Source organism: Pseudocercospora fijiensis (genome assembly GCF_000340215.1).
Source record: "Pseudocercospora fijiensis CIRAD86 unplaced genomic scaffold MYCFIscaffold_5, whole genome shotgun sequence".
NCBI classification, from domain to species: domain Eukaryota; kingdom Fungi; phylum Ascomycota; class Dothideomycetes; order Mycosphaerellales; family Mycosphaerellaceae; genus Pseudocercospora; species Pseudocercospora fijiensis.
The window spans coordinates 3377117-3397842 of record NW_006921536.1 but is presented as its reverse complement, the minus strand read 5'-3'; the positions used below and the strand labels follow the sequence as shown (position 1 = coordinate 3397842).

At 46.5% G+C, this 20726-nt stretch overlaps 6 protein-coding genes across 6 annotated transcripts; 2 read left to right on the top strand and 4 right to left on the bottom strand.

Moving 5' to 3' along the window:
- Nucleotides 1–8833: 8833 nt before the first annotated feature.
- Nucleotides 8834–10462, top strand: MYCFIDRAFT_215608 (uncharacterized protein; the record flags this gene model as incomplete). Its single annotated transcript, XM_007929417.1, has 3 exons — nucleotides 8834–8897; nucleotides 8994–9306; nucleotides 9367–10462. 3 exons carry the CDS (start codon nucleotides 8834–8836, stop codon nucleotides 10169–10171), a joined length of 1182 nt encoding a protein of 393 aa, XP_007927608.1. The 3' UTR covers nucleotides 10172–10462.
- Nucleotides 10463–12022: 1560 nt separating this feature from the next.
- MYCFIDRAFT_19775 (uncharacterized protein) lies at nucleotides 12023–12225 on the bottom strand (the record flags this gene model as incomplete). The annotated part of the gene is made up of 1 exon (XM_007928728.1): nucleotides 12023–12225. A coding segment is annotated over one exon (203 nt), but the record flags the coding sequence as incomplete, so codon positions are not given.
- Nucleotides 12226–12969: 744 nt separating this feature from the next.
- On the bottom strand, nucleotides 12970–13215 carry MYCFIDRAFT_9572 (carbohydrate-binding module family 20 protein; the record flags this gene model as incomplete). Its single annotated transcript, XM_007928712.1, has 1 exon — nucleotides 12970–13215. A coding segment is annotated over one exon (246 nt), but the record flags the coding sequence as incomplete, so codon positions are not given.
- A 2948-nt stretch (nucleotides 13216–16163) lies between these two features.
- MYCFIDRAFT_43156 (uncharacterized protein) lies at nucleotides 16164–17447 on the top strand (the record flags this gene model as incomplete). Its single annotated transcript, XM_007928822.1, has 1 exon — nucleotides 16164–17447. One exon carries the CDS (start codon nucleotides 16164–16166, stop codon nucleotides 17445–17447), a length of 1284 nt encoding a protein of 427 aa, XP_007927013.1.
- A 20-nt stretch (nucleotides 17448–17467) lies between these two features.
- MYCFIDRAFT_65237 (uncharacterized protein) lies at nucleotides 17468–18780 on the bottom strand (the record flags this gene model as incomplete). Its single annotated transcript, XM_007928921.1, has 6 exons — nucleotides 17468–17573; nucleotides 17626–17732; nucleotides 17789–17905; nucleotides 17965–18120; nucleotides 18180–18566; nucleotides 18655–18780. 6 exons carry the CDS (start codon nucleotides 18778–18780, stop codon nucleotides 17468–17470), a joined length of 999 nt encoding a protein of 332 aa, XP_007927112.1.
- Nucleotides 18781–19136: 356 nt separating this feature from the next.
- On the bottom strand, nucleotides 19137–20688 carry MYCFIDRAFT_137935 (mating-type factor pheromone receptor; the record flags this gene model as incomplete). The annotated part of the gene is made up of 2 exons (XM_007929674.1): nucleotides 19137–20052; nucleotides 20096–20688. 2 exons carry the CDS (start codon nucleotides 20686–20688, stop codon nucleotides 19137–19139), a joined length of 1509 nt encoding a protein of 502 aa, XP_007927865.1.
- Between the last annotated feature and the right edge of the window lie 38 nt (nucleotides 20689–20726).

Below are 20726 nucleotides of genomic sequence, written 5' to 3'. Positions count from 1 at the left end.
CACCTAGGATAACTATTTCGATTCCCTTACTAACTAGACCGCTGTTTAGTAGCAAGACTATAAGACTATTATACTAGACACCCTTAGAAACCCTATACTAAGGCAATAACACGCTTAGGACTAATACCTTCGAGCTAAACAAAAGACTAATCAATCGGCTCGCTTATTTAAGGCCTATTTAAAGACCCTCGAGGATGATTTGCTAGCTAAGACCGACTCTATCTAGATTTCCGAGATACGCCCTAAATTGCGATAGGAGCTTATCCTCGAATTAGACCGTCGCCGTATATTCGAACAAGCCAATCTAACACGCATTCAATTCATAGTCGAAGTAGAAACAGCCGAACGGGCTGTTTAGCTCTAATAACGACTAGAATTAAGGATCCGACTAACTAGTACTAACCGTAGCAACCGTAGCCGCGGAGGAAACTAAGGTTCCTACTAGGACAATAACGCTAATAGTAGGAACAGTAACAACGACCGTAGAAGAGGCCGTAGCCGCCGGCTATATAGAGGAGGCCGCGATAGGGGCCGTAGAAGGGGCTCGTATCCCTATAATACTAACCGCTCGGCTAATAATAGCAACAATAGCTACGGCAGTCTACTAACCGGATTGAAGTGCTTCAATTGTAACAGCACTAGCTATCTACTAGGCTAATGCGACAAACCTAAGGACTAGGCCCGAATTGACCGTGCTTCCGCCGAGTATAGGAAACATCTTTTAGCCGCTAATGCTACCCTAGTCGGCTCTTTTAATTAGTCGAAAAAAGAGTAAGCGCCGCACTAACTGTTAGCCTTATACGGCGTAAGACTATCGACATTGTACTAGCTATTATACGTACCTGTCTTATATCTAGGCCCGATACTAACTATAAGGCAAAGGTTATACTAGACCCCGGAAATTTAGTTAGCGCCCTTATTAGCTATTACCTAGCTAAGCAATTAGACCTTCGACAACTGCCGAAGACTGACCTACTAACCCTTGCTTAGTTTAATAACGCTCGGCACTTGACCTATAGAGCCTACTATATTCCTATAGTTCTAAAAGACGACCTCGGAAATGAACGCCTACTGAACTTTACTACCTATACGGTAGACATAGACAGCCTCCTATCCGATATTGTTATTAGCAACCCTATTATAGAGATCGTTCCTCGTCTAAATTAGACTCCGAAGAACCGGCCGACTATCGGCACCGTCCTAGGACATTAAACACATTAATATTAGCGAGTACCCTAACGATATTAGGGTCCTATTTATTAGCAACCTAACCCTAGCTAATCCGACTGCCGACCTGCTCGGTAGGGATAACGAAGAACCTGTGCCCCCTAACGGCATAGACTCTAATTAGCTCGAACGTATACTAGAGCCTATTCGAGAGACCTACATTAATGTATTTAAACACTACTTAGCATCGACATTGCCTATATTTAAGGAGACAGATTATAAGATTGATATTATAGAGGGCAAAGAGGTTCCTTTTAGTCCCCTCTATAACCTTAGTAAACGAGAGCTCGCTATATTGCGTAAGTACCTAGAGGAAAATCTAGCTAACGGTCGCATTCGGTATAGTAACAGCCCTACTAGTACACTAATCCTGTTTGTTCTAAAGAAGGATAGTAGCCTACGGTTATACGTCGATTACCGTAGACTTAATACTGTTACTATCAAAGATCGTTGTCTACTTCCTCTTATTAATAAGACCCTCGATCGCCTTTCTAGTGCCTACTACTATACTATATTAGATATTAAGGACGCCTATTACCGCATCCGTATTCGTAAGGGCGATAAATAGAAGACAGCCTTTCGTACTCGCTATAGCTATTTTAAGTACTTAGTTATGCCATTTGGGCTAGCTAATGCCCCTGCTACATTCTAGTCCTACATTAATCGGGCCCTATTAGGCCTATTGGATTACCTCTATATAGTTTACCTAGATAACATCCTAGTTTATATACACTCTCCTAACATTGCGGAACACTAGGCTACAGTCCGTAAGGTACTCGATCGCCTAAGGGCCTATAGCTTGTATTACAAGCCTTCTAAATGCACCTTTGCTGCTAAGGAGGTATTATTCCTTAGCTTTCTTATTTCAACCGAGGGTGTTAAGGCTAATCCTAACCGGATTAAAACAATTACTAAATAGCCCGTTCCTACGTCTATTAAAGAGCTTCAATTATTCCTAGGTTTTGCTAACTTCTACCGTCGGTTTATTAAGGGCTATTTACGGTATGTAATGCCTCTGACTAAGCTCACTAAAACTAAGGCTAACCTAACTAGAGAGTTTAAATAGACTAATAGAGTACAAGCCGCTTTTGACGGCCTAAAGCAACGCTTTACTAATGTCCCCTTATTGCACTATTTCGTGCTAAGCAAGCAGATCCGAATTAAAACTAACGCTTTACAGTTCGCTATATTAGCTATTATGTTATAGCAGGCTAATAATACCTATTAGTACCCGATTGCCTTCTTTTTACGGAAGATAATCGATATAGAACGTCGGTACGAGACCTACGAGCAAGAGCTCCTAGCAATCGTAGAAGCCTTCAAGCACTAGCGCTATTATCTCGATAGTGCTTAGTACCCTATTTAGGTCTATACGGACTATAACAACCTCCGTAGAATCACGAAGGTTACTAGGGTTATAGGTCGATAGGCTAGATAGGCCGTCTACCTCGCCGGGTTCGATTTTAATATATTATATCGGCTAGGCGTAAGTAACCCTACTAATAGCCTATCGAGGCGACCTAATTACGATAGCGAAACCTAACATATTAATTCTCTGTTTCCAACCCTGTAGTATAAGATTGCTATAGACCTTGCTATAAAGTAGGCGTAGGATAAGCGGACTTCCGGACCCCGCGGCGGCAATAAATACTATAGCGGAGTTATCGTTCTTCTAGTGCACGTTAAAAAGGACGTAGATCGCTCGAGCTATAACGACTCGATTGAAGATATTGCTATCTATAGCGACAGCACTATAGAAGAGGTTGCAGTTAATCCGGCTACTAGTACTATTAGATGTATATAATACGTACCTCGTTCGACAGCACGGGTGCTATTAAATAACCTTGCAAACAGGGATAGTCAATCGTTTATAGATAAGCTATTACGTACTTAGTAGAGGGACGCCTTTACTATCGAGCGTATTAATAAGCTTATAAGTAGGCGGGCGACTCGATCCGGCAAGAGTAACAACAATTAGTCGATCGACGACAAAGGTTACTTAAAGTTTAAGGGTAGATACTATGTCCCCGCTAAACAATCGATTAGATAAGAGCTTTTAAAGAGATACTATAATAGTAAGCTCGCTAGTTACTATAGTACAGAGAGGTCGCACGAGTTACTATCGCGTATATACTACTAGCTAAATAGTAAGCGGCATATAAAGGAGTATATACAGACCTGTATAGTATACTAGCGAGTCAAAGTACTAAAGTACTTACTATTTAGCGAGTTGTCTTTACTCCCTGTTCTAAAGAAGCTATTTGCTAAGCTTATAATAGACTTTATTATAGGCCTTCCTCCTACTAAGCGCAGGGGCAGCAAGGATGTGTATAATGCTATCCTTATTATAGTAGATCGATTTACTAAAGGCGCTCGATATATCCCGGCGCGGAAGGATTGGACTACTATTAATATAGTAGAGGCGCTATAGACTAACATCTTCTATACCTATTAGGGAACCCCTAAGGGGATAGTCTCCGATAGGGGTACGACATTTATATCGCACTATTAGAGCGAAATATACCTATAGCTAAGACTAAAGCATCGGCTATTAATAGCCTTCTATCTATAGACTAACGGTCAAACAGAGAGGCAGAATGCTACCCTATAGCAGTACCTACGCAGTTATATTAACGAGAATCCTAGGGATTGGGTCAATCTCCTATAGCCTATAGAATTCGTATATAACAATAGTATACACTCATCAACTAAGGTTTCACTATATATAGCTATAATAGGTTAAAACGCCGCGTTACTATAAGATCTATTTACCTCGCTCGAGGCCGAGCGTAAGGAAAGGGAAGCGCGTTAAGTACTAGAGACACTAGCGGCAATAGAACGTATCTAGAAGATGCGAGAAATCTATACTAAGATAGCCGAGAAGTTGACAAAGGCTTAAGAGTACTAAAAGACCTACTACGACAAGCACTACACGCCGATAACCTTCAAACAAGGCGATATAGTTATACTAAGCACTAAGAACCTCCGCATCCGTAAGCACCTATTACCTAACGGCAAAACAAGGCCTAAGCTCGCACTAAGATACATTAGCCTATTCCGCATTCGAGAAGTTAAGGGCTCCTCCGTATAGGCCTATTAGTTATAGCTCCTACCTTATTATACTATCTATAACACCTTCTATATATCCCTCCTTAAGCTATACTACCTACGCGAAGGGGATGAAGCCCCTATAGAACACGAAGACATACTAGCGGATAGTGAGGAGCTATAGTCTATAGAACGTATCCTATAGCATCGCACTAGGCAAGGTAAGAAGGAGTACCTGCTAAGATAGCAAGGCTATTTACCTAAATGGGACTCGTAGGAAGCTAAAGACTCTTTTAAAGACATAACTGAGTTGTTAGATAAGTATTAGACTAGCGTAAAGAACAAGAAGAAGGCCAAGGGCCTATAATGTTACTAGAAAAGGCCTAGGAACAATGCTACCCCTGGGGTGCTATTAAGCTAACTAATTAGAGACAAGCAAGTATTAGCAACAAAGGACAATAAGACTACACTAGGCGCGCTACGACGCGTTAATCAATTAATCGCATACTCTTTCAAGGACTCTACCTCTTTACTAACGCGCCCTATAGGTCCCCCTCTTATTTCTTTATTCTATCGGGACCTCGAGACCTAGGCGATCGGCGCGGCCGGCGCGGCCATATTAGTAACGGTATTACCGAGTTGTTATTAGTTAAAGAAGGAAATTAAAAGAAGGTAAAGTTAGCGCTAAGGCGACTAGCGCTACTATTGTTAACATTACTTACTATTATCGCTACGCCTACGGACACAACCTTACCTGCACTACGAGCCTAAGGCACCTTTAATTAAAACTTTGATTAAAAGCTTTGAGCCTATTAAAGGTTTAATTAAAAACTTTAAGGCTAAGTTAAAACTTTGACTAAGTTAAAAGATTGAGCGACTAATAGACTAACTAAGGGCAAAACTATAGAGCTAAGCTAGCTAGGGTCGATCTTACGGACAATAGGTTACTCCTCGATCTATCTAACCCTTTAAGCGAGGCGAACCTCTACTACTGTACTTATAATAGCCTTTACTTATAGAAACTAGACGAGCTGTGTTTTTTGAAAAGATAAGATAAGATTAACACTTGAAGGCTACTAAACCTAGCCAATTAGGGCTAGCGAAACTACGAACAATAAGAACAATAACCCTCGGAAACGGACAAACCCTCGAAAGCGGACATTGCTAGGTCTTTTAAGAGTAGACGCAAAGAACTCGATACGACATCACTTAGAACGGAGGCAGTGCTGTAATACCTCGTACGTCTACCTATTATAGCAGAGAAGACGCGCTCGTATTGTAATTAGTCGAAGGCCCTCAATTCTTATAGATATATATTACTTTATAGTTTATTGTATATAGAGATAGCGTAGTTGGAGTTATACATTGTGTTGTTTAGAGGTGAGGTTTGATATAGTTATATAATTAGGTAGTTGAGTGTTCAATTTAGCGTAGGCTAAGCAGCTTATTAGACTTACTAAGTTAGCGGCAATAGAGGTCGTAGAATATAGATAGGCTACGAGGGCGCGGCCTTTAGAAGGGAAGCGTATATTAGAGCTAAAGAGGCTATACGTAATTGGTATGTAATTAGGCCGAGTGAAGCTAGGGTCTTAGTGCCTTAGGCAGGGCTTAGCGCTTAGCGTTAGGCGAACTCTCCTACCTTCCTCCCTCTCCTCCTAGATCCTTATCGAATACTACTTATACCTACTACCACCCTATCTACCTACTAACATACCCTTCTTACATCCCGCCCTTCTAATAGATATACGTCGGTAAGTAATTAAGAATACTACTATCGTTAGGTAGGATATTAAGTATAGTAAGGTTTAGAGATATATTCTTTTAGGCTACATATCGCGTAGTAGGGTGCCTATACTATTTAGTAACTTCCTTCTTATATACTCGGAACTCCTTCTTAAATTAACGTATCGTACTACTATCGGTATTAGTCCGCTTTAGAATATAGATATTAACGTCGCTTAGAAAGAGGGGAATCTACTAGGAGAACTCGTACTACCCTAAGGAAAGTACGTAATATAGCTTTATAGCTTATATTAGGTCTCGCGAACTTAGTAGACTTCTATTATATAGTAGGTATAGGCTATAGGAAGCTTATTAGTAGGAGTTAGCTCTAGTAGGTTATAGTACTTAGAGCTAGGTCTAGGATCTATATTATTCTCTATAGATATAGGTATAGGGCTATCGCTACGTTTCCTTACTAGATCTCGACTCTCTTTATACTACTTATAGACGCTAGCCGAGTTATAGCCTATATTAAAGCGCTTCTCGTTCTATATTTTATATATATCGAGCTACTTAGATATTACGTTAATCGCCTACTTAGAGCTTAGTATTAAAGTATTATCGTAATCTTATAGAGCTTAGCCCTCGTTTAGATAATCGATATACTCGATAAGATACTCTTTATAGTTAGGTAGGTAATCGAGATTATTAGAAGATTACTAGGTAGGAGCGGAGCTAATAGTACTAGTACTAGGAGCTATATTAGGTAGCGTAGTTATTAGACTAAGTATATTACGGCAACGAATATACTCCTTCTCGTACTATTAATTATTCTAGTTAAAGTTAGTATAGATATAGTAATAGCTTCCCTTATAATACTACTTTCTTTTATAGCTACATTTAGCGTCTATAGTACTACTATTATTCTAGATATAAATCTTATTACCCTAAGTACGCTTCTACTTATTTACGCGATTATACTAGTAGTTATCGTAGTTAAAGTAAGGTAGCGCTAGGGTAGTACCTTCGTCGTTATCTAAAGAGTTAGTATCTTAGTTTTTCTACTAGAACTACCTTAATTTCTATACTCGATTTATAGTAGTATCTACTTATCTCTATAGTAGACGAGTCGGCCTACGTCTAGGTATAGGTAGGGCTAATACTTCTCGACGAGGTAGCGCTTTAGTACTACTAGTAGTACGACACTAAGCGCGGTCTATATATAATATACTTACTCCTTTAGCGAGTAAGAGCTATATCGCGATCTTTATTAGTATCTATACCTCTATAGCTATATCCTTCGCTAGTATTATCTACTCGAGTTATAGTTTATAGTCGACTAGTATATTCGTAAGCACCGCTAGGTCTAGCGCCCTTCTAGTACTTACTATAGGTTTTATATAGAATTAGCTTTCTATTCTTATCGTATATACTAGTAAAGAACCTAGTATTCTCTTTTATAGTATTATAAGTACTATAGTTCTATATACTAGGCGGTACTAGTTAGAAATCAGGCTTATCCGCTAGAAGCTACTTCCTATCTAAACTACCCTTTAGTAGACGTTAGCTATTATCTTCTAGTATAAGAGTTGCTATATTTCGAGTAGTATATCTAATTGTCGAAAGATAGTAGAATCGAAAGTAGTAGAGTTATAAGGTAGAATCGTAAAGATATAAAAAAGTAGGAAGAATACTAAACCTATACGTTATTTCTTAGGTTCGTTTACTATACGTTAGCCTATCTATTTATATATAAGATACGTAAAGTTATCTATAAGTTAATAAGTATTACTTTATCCTTAAAGTCGTATATATATAGTACGATTATCTTGCCTTTAAAGTCGTATATGCGTAGTACTATTGTTTCCCCTTCTATTTACGAGGGAGATCCCTATAGACCCCCCTCTACCGCTATACTCGGTCTTTCGCTCCGTAGGGCATGTGCTAGCTGGTGCCCCGTAGGCTTGGCGGCTGGTTACGCGAAGACTCGAGAGATGCACACTGTTGTAGAACGCCGCACAAGAGGTGTGGTTGCGCAGAAGTTACGCCTCTGGTATACCCGAGTTTTAATTTGGACCAATTGCAGAGCGCCAAGAAATCGACCGACGCGCAACAGCACACGAGCGTAGCTCCCCCCAGTCATGAGTAGGTGCAGCCTTGCCAAGCCAAGTGCTGTGGCATAGCCATGCAGATCTTGCAGCTGCCAACGCCTCTCGCTGCATCATCTCCGCGGAATGAGGCCTGCGCGTGAACGGCCGCCTTTACCCAAGTCTTCTGCAAGGTCCATGGTGTGCACATGTATTCCAGCAACCTGCGAAGTGCTATGTGCTTGATGTGAGAAAAGCACAAATGCTGGCTTCACACGCACATTGCTCTTTCGTCTCGGATTTCTGGTGCAGCTATAAGGCAACAGGGTGCCTGTTCTGACGTTGAGTTGCCCTGCATTGGCTCCCGACCTTTCTGAGTCTTGATGGGAGGAATGGCCAGACTGCAAATGCTCTGAGAAACAAACTGCTTGTTTGGTCCAGTGGCACCTACAACATTGATTCCTCCGCCGGGGTCTCGCGCGCCGCCTCTTACCGTTCCATTCATGCAGTGTAGAAGTCTGAGATTTCATGTGATCGACCAGAAGGAAGGCAAAAAAAAAAAAAAAAGGTTAAGCTTTGATTTGGTGACCAGGGTGTGTCGGTATTCTACAGCGTGTTGCCTCCGATCAAGAGCGGGCCGGGTGAGACGAACGACAACGATGGTGCCACTGCCTTTCAAGTTTCCGGGAGCGGCGCCAGTAGTAACGTTAAGTTAGCTCGCGGCGTAACCAGACTCCTCCTCAGGCTCGATGCCTTACATGATGCAACAGCGCGAGCAATCGCAAGAGTCAGCTGGCAGTGATCCAGCTATCCGTAAGTCCCCGCTGTCACACCACTCCTCATCCCACTTCACCACCAATGCATCCATGCCTCCGACGAGCAGTAGCTCACCATCGTCTTATCGCACAGTCCTCGCAAACAACCCGAAGCTGCATCTGCCGTCCACCACCGATCCGCCGGGCGAAGCACACCCGTACTCGCAAAAGTCATGGCTTATATTTGGCGCGACGGGCCATGCTGGGCGAAGTCTGGTCAAGTCTGCGCTGAGCCATGGTGACAATGTCACTGCCGTCGGTAGGACGCTGGAGAACACGATGCACCAGATGCAGGGCTGGCATGAGAGGTGTCAAGGCCTGCTGTGCGATGTAAGAGTGAGAGATACTGTAGACTGGGTAATCAAAAAGAGCATTGAAAAATGGGGCAAGATCGATATCATTGTGAAGTAAGCTTGCGCGGCTGCACCAGAGCTTGGTGCGAAGAGTTGAATGTTGACTTTGACTAGCTGTACTGGCTATGGAGTAATTGGCGCCTGCGAGGACCAGGACGACTGCGATTTGCGCTCTCAGTTCGAGACCAATTTCATGGGCACTTTAAACATAATCCAGCTCTCGCTCCCGCATTTCCGCGAGCAGTCGGCGAAGCGCAAAGAGGGCGAGAACGCCGGACGCTATATCATATATTCCTCGACCTCTGGCGCCCTTGGAGTACCCGGCCTAGGGCCGTACTGCGCGACGAAATATGCGACCGAGGCTCTGATCGAGAGCATGTTGTATGAAATCGATGCGTTTGGTATCAAGGCTTCGCTGGTCGAGCCTGGACATATGCGCATTGATGAGCCGACCGGCTTGGACGACAGGGCGCCGCATGACTACTTGAATGGTGAAGGTGTGAGGATCAAGAAGTATGGCCACTTCCTGGTAAAGAGGCCATCGGAGCCCTACAACACACCTACTTCGCCCGCTGGCCATGCAAGACGAATCGTGCGGTGGCTTTCAGATCGCCAACCCACGAGCGCAGTGAAATCGGCGGAGCTCGTATGGCAACTAGGCCATTGTCGATATCCTCCCTTGCGACTGCTACTTGGCAGCTACGCAGTGGAGAGTGTGAGAGATAGGCTGAGGAGCGTGATCGAAGAAATCGAAGACTGGAAGCACTTGCACTTCCCTACCACGGAGGAGAACGAAAAAAGCAAGACTTCAAAGGCAGGCACGGATGATAGAGATGAGGAGAAAGAGGACGATGGCGATGCGATGGATGTTGGCGAAGAATATATAGGAGATATCAGAGAAGGAGAGGAGGAAGGATGAAACGAAAGATTGATACCCTCTCGAAGAATTTAATGTTGAATGCTGATTCCTTTCCAGTGCGGAACTTATGCCCGGAGGCAGCCACAATTTTTGCTGTTCTGCAATGAATCAAAATTTCCCAGTCTTGGAACTGGTTGGTCGGCGATAAGTTATGGGGGAGCGTGGCGCGCTCTCGTTGTATTATCTTCAAGTTGCTCACGCAGCGATGCACATTTGTGGCGGTTTGCCGAATCAATCAATTACTTAAACCTCTCGCAAGACTGGACACATGAGGATGCAACTGCTTCGTATATCTCCTCTCGAGACGATAGCCCAACCAATAACCCTTCCATGCTGCCTCACCCTACCCAAACGCCTCTTCCAACGTCAAATGGAACTAACTCTCGCCAAACGCCGCACCTTCGACCCACCAATCTCAAGATTCTCGAGAAGACGCTCTTGAATCAGGCTTACAATGGCGAGCATGTCGCATCTCTCTCGGATGGAAATGGTCCGTTGGGCTCATGCCGTCGAAGGTCATGCATGGGAGGTGGATGGACTATCGATCAAATTTTCTCTTACAATTTTATGCAGCGACTACGTGCCGAACTGCTGAGCGGCCCCCTACGTCTTCTTCAAAAATTTTATGTCTGGGTTTGAAAAATGTGCTTTCGCAGACTTGCATTTTGGAGAGCAGTGGCTTCGACATATTAGTTCTTCTCTGGCCAATAGTATAGACATGCCCAATTCTGCAATTCCTGCAACGCTTGCGCCGTCTATTGTCCTCGCGTAAGCGCTGGTTGGCGCCACAGCCTTTCGATAGCGCTGATATTGCGGCTGCTTTATATAAGACTCTCAGCTTCCTGGCATACGAGCAATTGTTCTACACACCCCCTTTCCTATGCTTCTCAGTTATTCTTGCCTTCCATTCTCATTAGCAGACTTCTAATCACCCAATTATCTCCATCATCAGCCTTGTTAACTTTCAATCTCGCAATTGCGAACGCATTCTCTTTTCTCTGCAAGGCATCTCTCAAGTCTCGTAGTCGCCTCTCCTTCAAGCTCCGCTCGGACTCCCTTTCCTGTATTGTCCTCTCTTCCCGAAGCTTGACTTCTTCCCTCGACTCTTGGACATAGTTGTTGATTGTTGATTAATCACAATCACATACTAAATATCACAATTACAACTGATTGTGAGTGATTAATTATATAATCATAATCATAATCACAAGATTAGGGTAAGCTAGGGCAAGCAGCCTGCCTAAGGCTAAGTAAGCATAATTTAGACCTACTTTAGCGAAGGAGCGACGTACTATTTCTACCTAGGTAGGCAATAAATATACTTTATACCTAGAAGAACTTATATATTAAGGATGCCAATATACAGCGAGCTTATCGCCTTGTTTAGAAGGCTAATATAGCCTAGAAAGACACATCCTCGTCGGAGGAAGTGATTGCGTAATTATAATCACAATCATTTTGCCGGGAATCATAACCACAATCACTGTGATTGTGAGTGATTATGTGATTAATCCAATCAACAATCAACAACTATGCTCTTGGAGAACGATTTGAGATAAGTGGAATGTGATCCATGATGTCCAGTCCTTCTGTTGGGCTTCTGCCGCGGCCGAGATACTATTGAAATCGAAGATCTGCTGCTCTAGAGCTTGGATTGATTCTTTGATTGCAGCTATCGATGACTCGAATTCACTCTTTCTGCTGTTCCACTCCGCTGCGCGTTGAATCTTTGCCTTGCGAAGAGCTTCGATTTGAATTGCTTCAGGTGACGGCTTTGGAGGTTGCTCTGGTTGGGGCGCTGCATCGTGACGCGTTCTATGCTGGGCAGCTGAAGTAGAGACGCGGTTCTGCCTACTAGTGTGATAGACTCGATCGTATGCTCGCCGCTTAACAGGATCAATCAGTGTTTCGAATGCCTGCCCCAGTTTCTGAAAGCACGCAGTGGCATCGCACTCGCTATTTCGATCCGGATGTAGCTTCATGGCAAGGCTCCTGTATGACTTCGTGATCACTTCGGCTGTTGCAGACTGTTCGACCTCGAGGATCTTGTAGTAGTCATCTTTTGGTGGTGGCGGCGGCGGCATAACGAGGCAGTCAGAGACCAATGGTCGGTCTGGTAATGCTGCGCTTGTTGATCTCTAGGCTGTTGTCAAATGCAAAGGCTCGAGTCGGAGTACGTTGTCGGCAACGAAAGTCATTTAAGTATGTCTCCATTTGAGAATAGTCGGCTGGGTGAAGCGCACGGGCGTTTACGCGTGTTTCAGCCTTGCACTGAGAGACATTCACCTGAACATGTTTCACTTTCTCGTGCTTACATCATGATCGATGAGCACACAACAGGATGCATCAACTGGAGTTGGAAATGCTGTTGGCAGTGCAGCCGTCTTTGACTACGCATGCGTGAGCGAAGAATCGGAGATTGGGCGAGCATATGACTGCTCACCGTTGCTCGTACATTTGAGGCCGCCGTCTCAGCTTTGAGTTGTTTCCGTGTTACTGACATCGCCTCGAGGCCTTGCTATACGTGTCAATCTGCTTGAGCCAGCCATGACAAAATGCTCACCGACTTCAGATGGCACCACATTTGCATTGTGAGAAGTACATCGAGGCGCATGAGTTTGAGCTTCAGGTTGATCAAAGGTGCTTGTGATCGAAATTGCCCTTCTTAGATAGCCACGCGGGCTACAAGGCGGCGGTACAGAGGGCCACCATGGGTATAAATCATTCTGGTTACGGGTATATGTGGTTATGGTTGTCGTAGAAGTCGTGCTTGTATTCACTGCATAATCGAAGGCCCGATCATCTATCGTGGCCGCACCAGCACAGTTTGAAGGGGCATTATACACCCTATTCGAACCAGTGTCCCATGTGAAATCCCAGTTCGCCTCTCTCATAAGGTACTTGTGCTCGAATGACGTTCCTACCGCAATCTCCATAGCAGTATAACAATGCGGATTGCAATCGGTATAATTCGTGGCGCTGAGCTGGACGGCGTTGTTTGTTTGCAAACTTCCCAGCCGTGGTATGCTGCCGGCAATGTAGATGAGTATGAGAGTCCAGGCCCTTGCTGCAGCATATGCCGAGATTGAACAGTCCGCATGTGAAGTCGCAAAAACGAGAACGAGCAAGGGTTGAATTTGGTATAATGCCATTCGTGCATGGCAGCAACGGCTCACCAAGACGGTCTCAAATAATTTTGACGAGATCTTTTGTCTTGTTTCGTCTGAACATGGACAACAAGGACGATTTGAACCTCGTCCAACCTAAACCGACAGCGCCAAAGCGACGATAGAGTGGGTTTCCATATTGGTCTTTATTCGACGTCGGTTCTAAGATTAGCATTTGGGTCCATTTGGTTTCACCCGTAAGTCGAATAATTGGCAACAAGACCAGATCATTTCTCACTGGTTCAGTATAGCCTTCGACGTACCGCTCGTCAGGACAGACACCATCACCATTGTCGATATTGAGCGTGCCGTATTCGCATTGAAGTTGTGGCCAGAATTTTGGCCGTGGTCTGAAATTGGTTTCGGCTCTTTTCCATTCCAGCTTGGTTTTAATCAGACGGCCTCGCAGCGTAATTGAAGATCCAGGTCGGACACTTCCGAATGGGTCATCGACAGCTTCAACATCGATTGACGCGACTTCGACGAGTGTCTCGTGTTCCTCGTATTGGTATTGACCGCTCATCCGAATGACCCAGTTGACCGATGCCCAGGACCATGAAGGCGCTTGGTAGGGAGAATCAGGGTACTCTGGCCGTATGCGCAGAATGTTACCATTCACATGTGTCGGTCGTCCTACCATCAGGGTATACCACAATAAGCTGTATGGCAGACTTTCCCTCCAGTGTCCTGCTTTGTAACTAGCCGGAGTAGTCTTAAGAAACGGCATCAAATGCTTTGCTAGGCCAGACACTGCGATGAGCTTATCCGCAGACTTGGTGTACTCTAACGCAGCGAAGGCGAACGTCATCGTGATCCATGTTGACATAAGATTGAGAGCCACGTCCATGTTTTTCGTCATGAATTGCAGCCTGGGAGTCAGTGATCTGTCCTTCAGAGCACCAGATTTGATCAGGGTAAGATCTTGGATAATGCAGCGGTTTCGTGGAGGTCGGCCAATGGAGAAAGTTGGATCCCCATTTGGCCATGCTTCTCTGCACATTTTCTCGTAGCATTCGAACCAAATCTGGTCCCTAGCAAACGTCAAAATTCTTTTCGACAAGAAACGCTCCTGCGCTACCCAGCCTCGCCGCATGATCGGTGCTGTCGTGAGCGAGGAGTGCCAAGAGTCTTCCGGAAGGAACAGATATGTTCCTGGCTTTGCAAGCTTCTTGTGATCGTCTCCATATGCGGCAATCACCCGACTACGTTTGTCAAAGCTACAGTGGGCAATGGTTGAATGTAGAGCAGCCGGGTCGTGCGCCCGGAACATGCCCGCAGAGACAGACACGTCGGCATCGTCAACTGATGCAGCAGCGATTGTACAGACTGCATGCTTGTAGATATAGGCCATTTGCATGGCTTGCTCTTTCCAGTCCGCGAGGTCGTCGCCATCTTGGACGATGCAGAGCGAATCAATCCAGATGTATGACACTTGAAGATGTCGGCACACCGCGATGGCGTCAGCGAAAACCTGTGAAATTCCAGACTCTCCGGGTAGCGGTATGCTGACGCGAAGTTGTTCAAGGTTCGACGAGGTCAGCAAGAGCATATCCTTGATCTTGTCGGGGCTTGCCGGCCATCGATGTGTGAGAGCAAAGTACGTATATCGTCTGTTGGCAGTCTCATGAAGCCGAATGCCTTCAGGGAGGATCTCAATGAGCCTCTTTGGCCGAACAAAGGCGTTCTCCTCGGCAGTCGCTCGTATAATTTCATCATATTTTCGACAGAGATGATCATGCTCTAAGCATGTCTCAAGCCAGCGCTTAGCCTGGTTAAGACTGCCGCGAGATCCTGTTCCGCGGCTAAGTGTGTTTGTCGAGACGTAGTCTCTGGCATCTGTGACGAATCAGTAGAAGACAATGCGGAGAAGAATGTTCACCGACCATCGATGCCAATAAAAAGGAAGGTCTTCGAGTTCGGAAATTCGGGCGGCATTGGCCTGTCAGATTTAGTTGAGATTTTGAATTGTAGGAGATATGAACCAGGATGAGCTCGCAGCGGGAACAACTGTGCATGTAGGTACACTAAATCTTTGTGCTGGTAGAAGCCGTCCCACTCTGAATGAAAGAAGCGTGTCCAGAGTCCAAGCATTTTCTCATCGTCCTTGTCTGTGCCTGGGAGCCAGTCATACAGTTCTTTACACATCCAGCAGCTCGAAGCTGATACTTTGAGGACACGTGCTCTTCGCTCTAGCAGATTCGGCAGTTCCATCGTCCAGGCCATGTCGAATAGAGTCGAACAGTCATCACACAACGTGCTCTGGCTCAGTTCTTCAATGGGCACATAACTCATATTTTCGGACATGATGACTTTCTCAGAGGATTTAACACCTTCGAAGACGATGATTGATATGAGGTACTCGGGATGTTTCGCAAGGACATGGCAGCATCCCGAGTGATAGTATCGAGCGACGACGCTGCCGTGTTTGAAGATGTAGTGCATATGATTGCTTGCTCATAAGGTCGGAAACGTGCCGTCGTGGGCACTAAACGATGTATTCGTTGTCGCTGAGAGCTGGGTAGTGAGTTTGATGGACTGTCATCGAGGCTCGCGTAGCAAAATCGTACTTCAAGAGGTTCACATGCTGATTACCCAAGACGCATATGAGAATGCTCGCTTCGAGACAGGAAAGAAGAAAGTTATATATGTAGTGGCAAGGCTGAAGAGTGAGCGCATGTTGTCGACATGGCGTTCCGAAGTTCAGGCATCAGGCACGAATGCATGCATGCCTGACAGCGATTAGTCATCCATCTTGCTTCCGAAAGGTTGCGACTCGCCGACTCTGCGATCAACATTTCTGGCAGACTCTTTCTCCACACAGCAATATGGCCGATATCGATGTCGCGGCGCCCGCTGCGGCATTCGAAGACACCACTCAGCCCGCGACTGAGACTGCGCTCACCAAGACGAACGGCGACGGCGCCGTGCAAAAAGTGAAAAAGACCAAGATCATCAAGCGCAAGCGACGACCAGCACGACCGCAGCAAGATCCCTCCACCTTCAAGACTGAGCCCCCGCCGCAGACCGGCACCATCTTCAATATATGGTATAACAAATGGTCTGGCGGCGACCGCGAAGATGCCTTCTCCTCGAAACACCAAGCCAAGGGCCGTTGCAATGTCGCACTGGACAGTGGCTACACCAAAGCCGACAAAGTGCCTGGAAGCTATTTCTGCCTCTTCTTTGCGCGAGGTCTCTGTCCAAAGGGTCAGGACTGCGAATATCTACACCGATTGCCAAACAGCAGGATAGGCAAGGAAGGAGGACTCGGCGACATTTTTCCTTCCAATGTGGACTGCTTCGGGCGCGACAAATTTAGCGATTACAGAGACGATATGGGTGGGGTGGGATCTTTTATGCGCGTGAACAGGACGCTCTACGTGGGAAGGATTCATGTGACGGATGACATCGAAGAAGTTGTTGCCAGACATTTCCAGGAATGGGGACAAATCGAGCGGATACGAGTGCTACCCAGCCGAGGTGTGGCTTTTGTCACATACGTGCACCTGGCCAACAGTGAGTTCGCGAAAGAGGCCATGGCGCACCAGAGCCTGGACCATGACGAGACGCTGAACGTGAGGTGGGCGACTGTGGATCCGAACCCGGTGGCGCAGAAGAGAGAAGTGAGGAAGATCGAGGAGCAAGCCGCGGAAGCCATCAGGAGAGCTCTGCCGGCGAGCTATGTGGCGGAATTGGAGGGTAGAAAATGGGAAGGTGCAGATCCAGAAGAGGAGAGGAAGCGACGAAAGATTGACGGAAGCTTTGGCCTAAAAGGATATGATGCTCCAGATCACGTCTGGTACGCATCAGAGAAGGCGAGAATCGAGGCTGGCGCGCAACAAGGACAGCTTGAAGGCGCGCAAGAACGAATGCTGCTCGAGGAAGCACAGCAGGTGTCGGGAGACACAGAACCGAACAGTGACAATGATGAACCTCTGCAGATCAAAGGCAACGGTCAGCCTTCGACTGGCGGCATTCTCGGCTGTAACACACTGGCTGCACTTCAGGGCCTGAAGGCAGGCATTTCACATGGCACAGGAGACAGGAAAGCGCCAGATAAGCCAGCTGGACCTCTGGTCGATTATGGAAGCGATAGCGATGATGAGTAGGCTGATCCACACGCTCGGACCTACAGTCTTTCGTTCATGAACATGCCGATATCCTTCAGGCAGATATCTGTCTGCTCCGTCCCTCCGACTGGGAAGAACGAAAAGCCATGTGGCGCTCCCGGATATCTGGATCGTAAGCATTATTTCCAAATGTGATGGTTATGACAACAGCACTTACATCTTCAGTATTGAATCCGCTCCACTTGCCGCCCATTTTGCAGACATAAGTAGCGAGTCATCCAGTAACGGATCTAATGTGCCACAGGTGAACAGTGCCGGTGGCAGCTAAGTCAGATCAGTCCATTAGTTCTCCGTTCGCCCCTCTAATGGATAAAACCGACCTTTAAACCCATCAGATCCTTCCAGAAAGGACTAATCTTGGGGTCCCTCCTATCCTTTTCCGTAGTATTCGGCAGATACGCTTCGATGTATCTAACCACAATCAGCCAAACCGCCAACTCCGCAAACGGGGAAAGGGAAGACTCATGAATTTATCCATAATATCCTTCGTCAAAACCAACTCCATATCAAACGCATGACAAGCCGGCAAGAAGGTACTCAACTCATACGCTCCAAAGTTCAACACCAAACCTTTGAATGCGAAGTTCGGTCTCGTTTCCAACAACGAGAAGCAAGTCACAACCGAAAGATGTCCTCCAGCCGAATCCCCACCCTAAAAAAGCGCCTCAGCCACTCAATCTCCCTATGATCAGTCAAGTCCAAGTCACTCACCATAAACTTCAACGGTGCCCCAAACTCCTCCTCCCCCCGATCAACCAACCACTCCCCCACATCAACACAATCCTCATTCCCCTTCGGAAACGGACATTCCGGCGCCAATCTATACCCGACACTCACAATCGTCAAATTCGCCTCCTCGCTATAACGTTTCAACATCAGATCCTGATAGTGTTCGGATTGCAAAACCCAGCCGCCGCCATGGATATGGTAGAAAATCCCTGAAGCTGGCGATTTCGGGGCTTGGAAGATGCGGATGGGGATGGAACGGTCTGGGTCTCGCGAGGGCGCGGTGCTGTTTATGCCGTCCGAGAGCACTTGGGGGGCTGGGAAGGGGGTTTTTCCTTCCCAGCGCATGCGACGGTGGGTTTCTGCTCCGACCTGGGGGGGGGGGGGGGGGGGGGGGGGGGGGGGGGTTAATTAGGATGGGGGGTTGAAGAGATGGGGTGTGGGTGGGAATTATACATACTTCGTACCATTTTGGGCCTTTCTTTTGGACTTCGATTAATTGGTCGTTGTACTTTTTGGTTTGGTCTGAGATTTGGGAGGGGTCGAATTTTTTGTGGTCGAGGTTGAGGTCTGAGGTTAGAGGCATCTTTGCTGTTTTTTTTTTTGGTTAGTGACAGTATTGTGAGGATGTTGGATGGTGAATTGTGTTGATTTTGGGACGGCTGTCATGGGTACTGTGTGGCCGAAGCTGATGTCTTGGCCGTCGGCGACTGCTTGGGGAAGGTGGAGGTGCGGGGGGCTGGATCATTGTGGAGTAGTGAGGTGGAGTCCGAGGTCGGACGGATAGAAGGTAAATTCGACCTCACATTGAGGTGATCAAGTATGTATGCTCGGAATCTCGTATTCCATGCTCATTAGGTATGCGCCATCGCTAATATGCCCAATTATTCTGTGCTCTCCTATTCTCGCTCCTGACCGGCACTCTTTTGTGTCCCCTCTGAATCAAACACCATGATACACCTTCATCGGCAAGGTAGTCTCCGTCTCGCTTGCCTGTCTGATCTCCTTTCTCACCAAGACGTCTGCTTCGCCACGACTGAATGAGCGAATGTGAGAAGTCATCGTCGGGGACTCTGGTTCTGCCGTGACGTTCGACTGGATTCTTGCTTCGCGATTTCCCGAGACTTGTGTGAGAATAAAGTGATCATCACTGGCCGAAGGCTGCTTGGAGGGCGATGGCTTGCGAAAGTATGATGGCAGGTACTTCCAGCCCTTGCTGTCGTTAGTACTCTGCTGGTTCATCGGTAGTGTGGTTTGCCGAGACTCTCTGTGGCCTTCACGAATGGTCTCCAGGAAAGTAGCTTTTCTCGGACTGTATTCTGAGTCCGTCGTGCTTGTAGACAAGACTGAGCCCTTGTTGAAAGTTGGTGACGTGGATGCACTGCTTCGATTGCTAAACAGCATTTTGGCCTTGCTGCCCATGCTTGTCACGCTTGCGACGATCGAGCTTTTGCGATCAGGGTGTAGGGAAGGGAAGATGCGACCAAGACCAATAGCAAGAAGTCCATCACGATACATCTTGACAGCATCTCGACCAAAGCCAAAAAGGAGGAAGATGAGGATACCACCAGCCATCCAGATGTAGCGATCAAAGATGATCGTGCCGTTGGCGGGCATCTTGACGGCTGTGTTCCAATCCCATAAGGTTGGGTTGTGCACATCGTCCCAGCTGTAAGATGTGACACCGGCGCCGATGTTGAGAACAAGGAGCCAGATTTGAATTGGCAAATTACCGAGAATGCTGAGTATGCAGAGGGCGTAGAGGCGAAAGAAGCGCGATTTGGTGGTTTGCGCATTGCGCAGGACGGAGTTGAAGTTCATTCGGTACCGGAGCAGACGGACCAGGATGAGGACTGCTCTCGAGTCAGTCTGGGGTCAGGAAAGAAGGTAAATTGAGAGACTTACTGCTCAGGTAAACACAAAACAAAGTCCAAAGGAGTGGAGGGAGAAGCATGAGCACTACTCTCAGCCAGCTCAGATCACCTGGTACCACGCAGCCAGAGATTCCATAAATCCAGTACCGAAATGGCTGTACAATGTACAACGTGATCATCTGAATGGAAGGGATGCCAAGACAGCAGACCAAGTCGATAGCGTAGGAACGTCGACGCTGGGCTTTGGTCTGACTCCAGGTCGCTCGATCTGTGTCCAAAGCTCTCGCAAGTGCGCGGAGGATGCAGCTGATGGCTGCAAGGTATAGGCTTTGGAGCATGATCTGAATTCTGATCTCAAGGTCGCAGAGGCCAACGCCGCTGTACCACACCTCAACGTTGTCGTTTGACCAGATGACGGCGTTGAGAAAGTTCTGGAAATTGGCGTAAATGGTGGCCGCGACGAGAACCGTTGCACCGACGTTGCGATTGCTGGCGTGCCATGAGAGCGAGGGGCAGATGATGATTGCAATGAGTAGAGAGAAGGTCGCAAAAACGATGGCTGTCGATTCTGTAGCCGCCGACTTGCTGGGATCCGGCGTCTGCCAGACGATAGACTTCATGTTCTGCGCTGGAGGTTGTTTGTGAGTGCTAGAGTCCC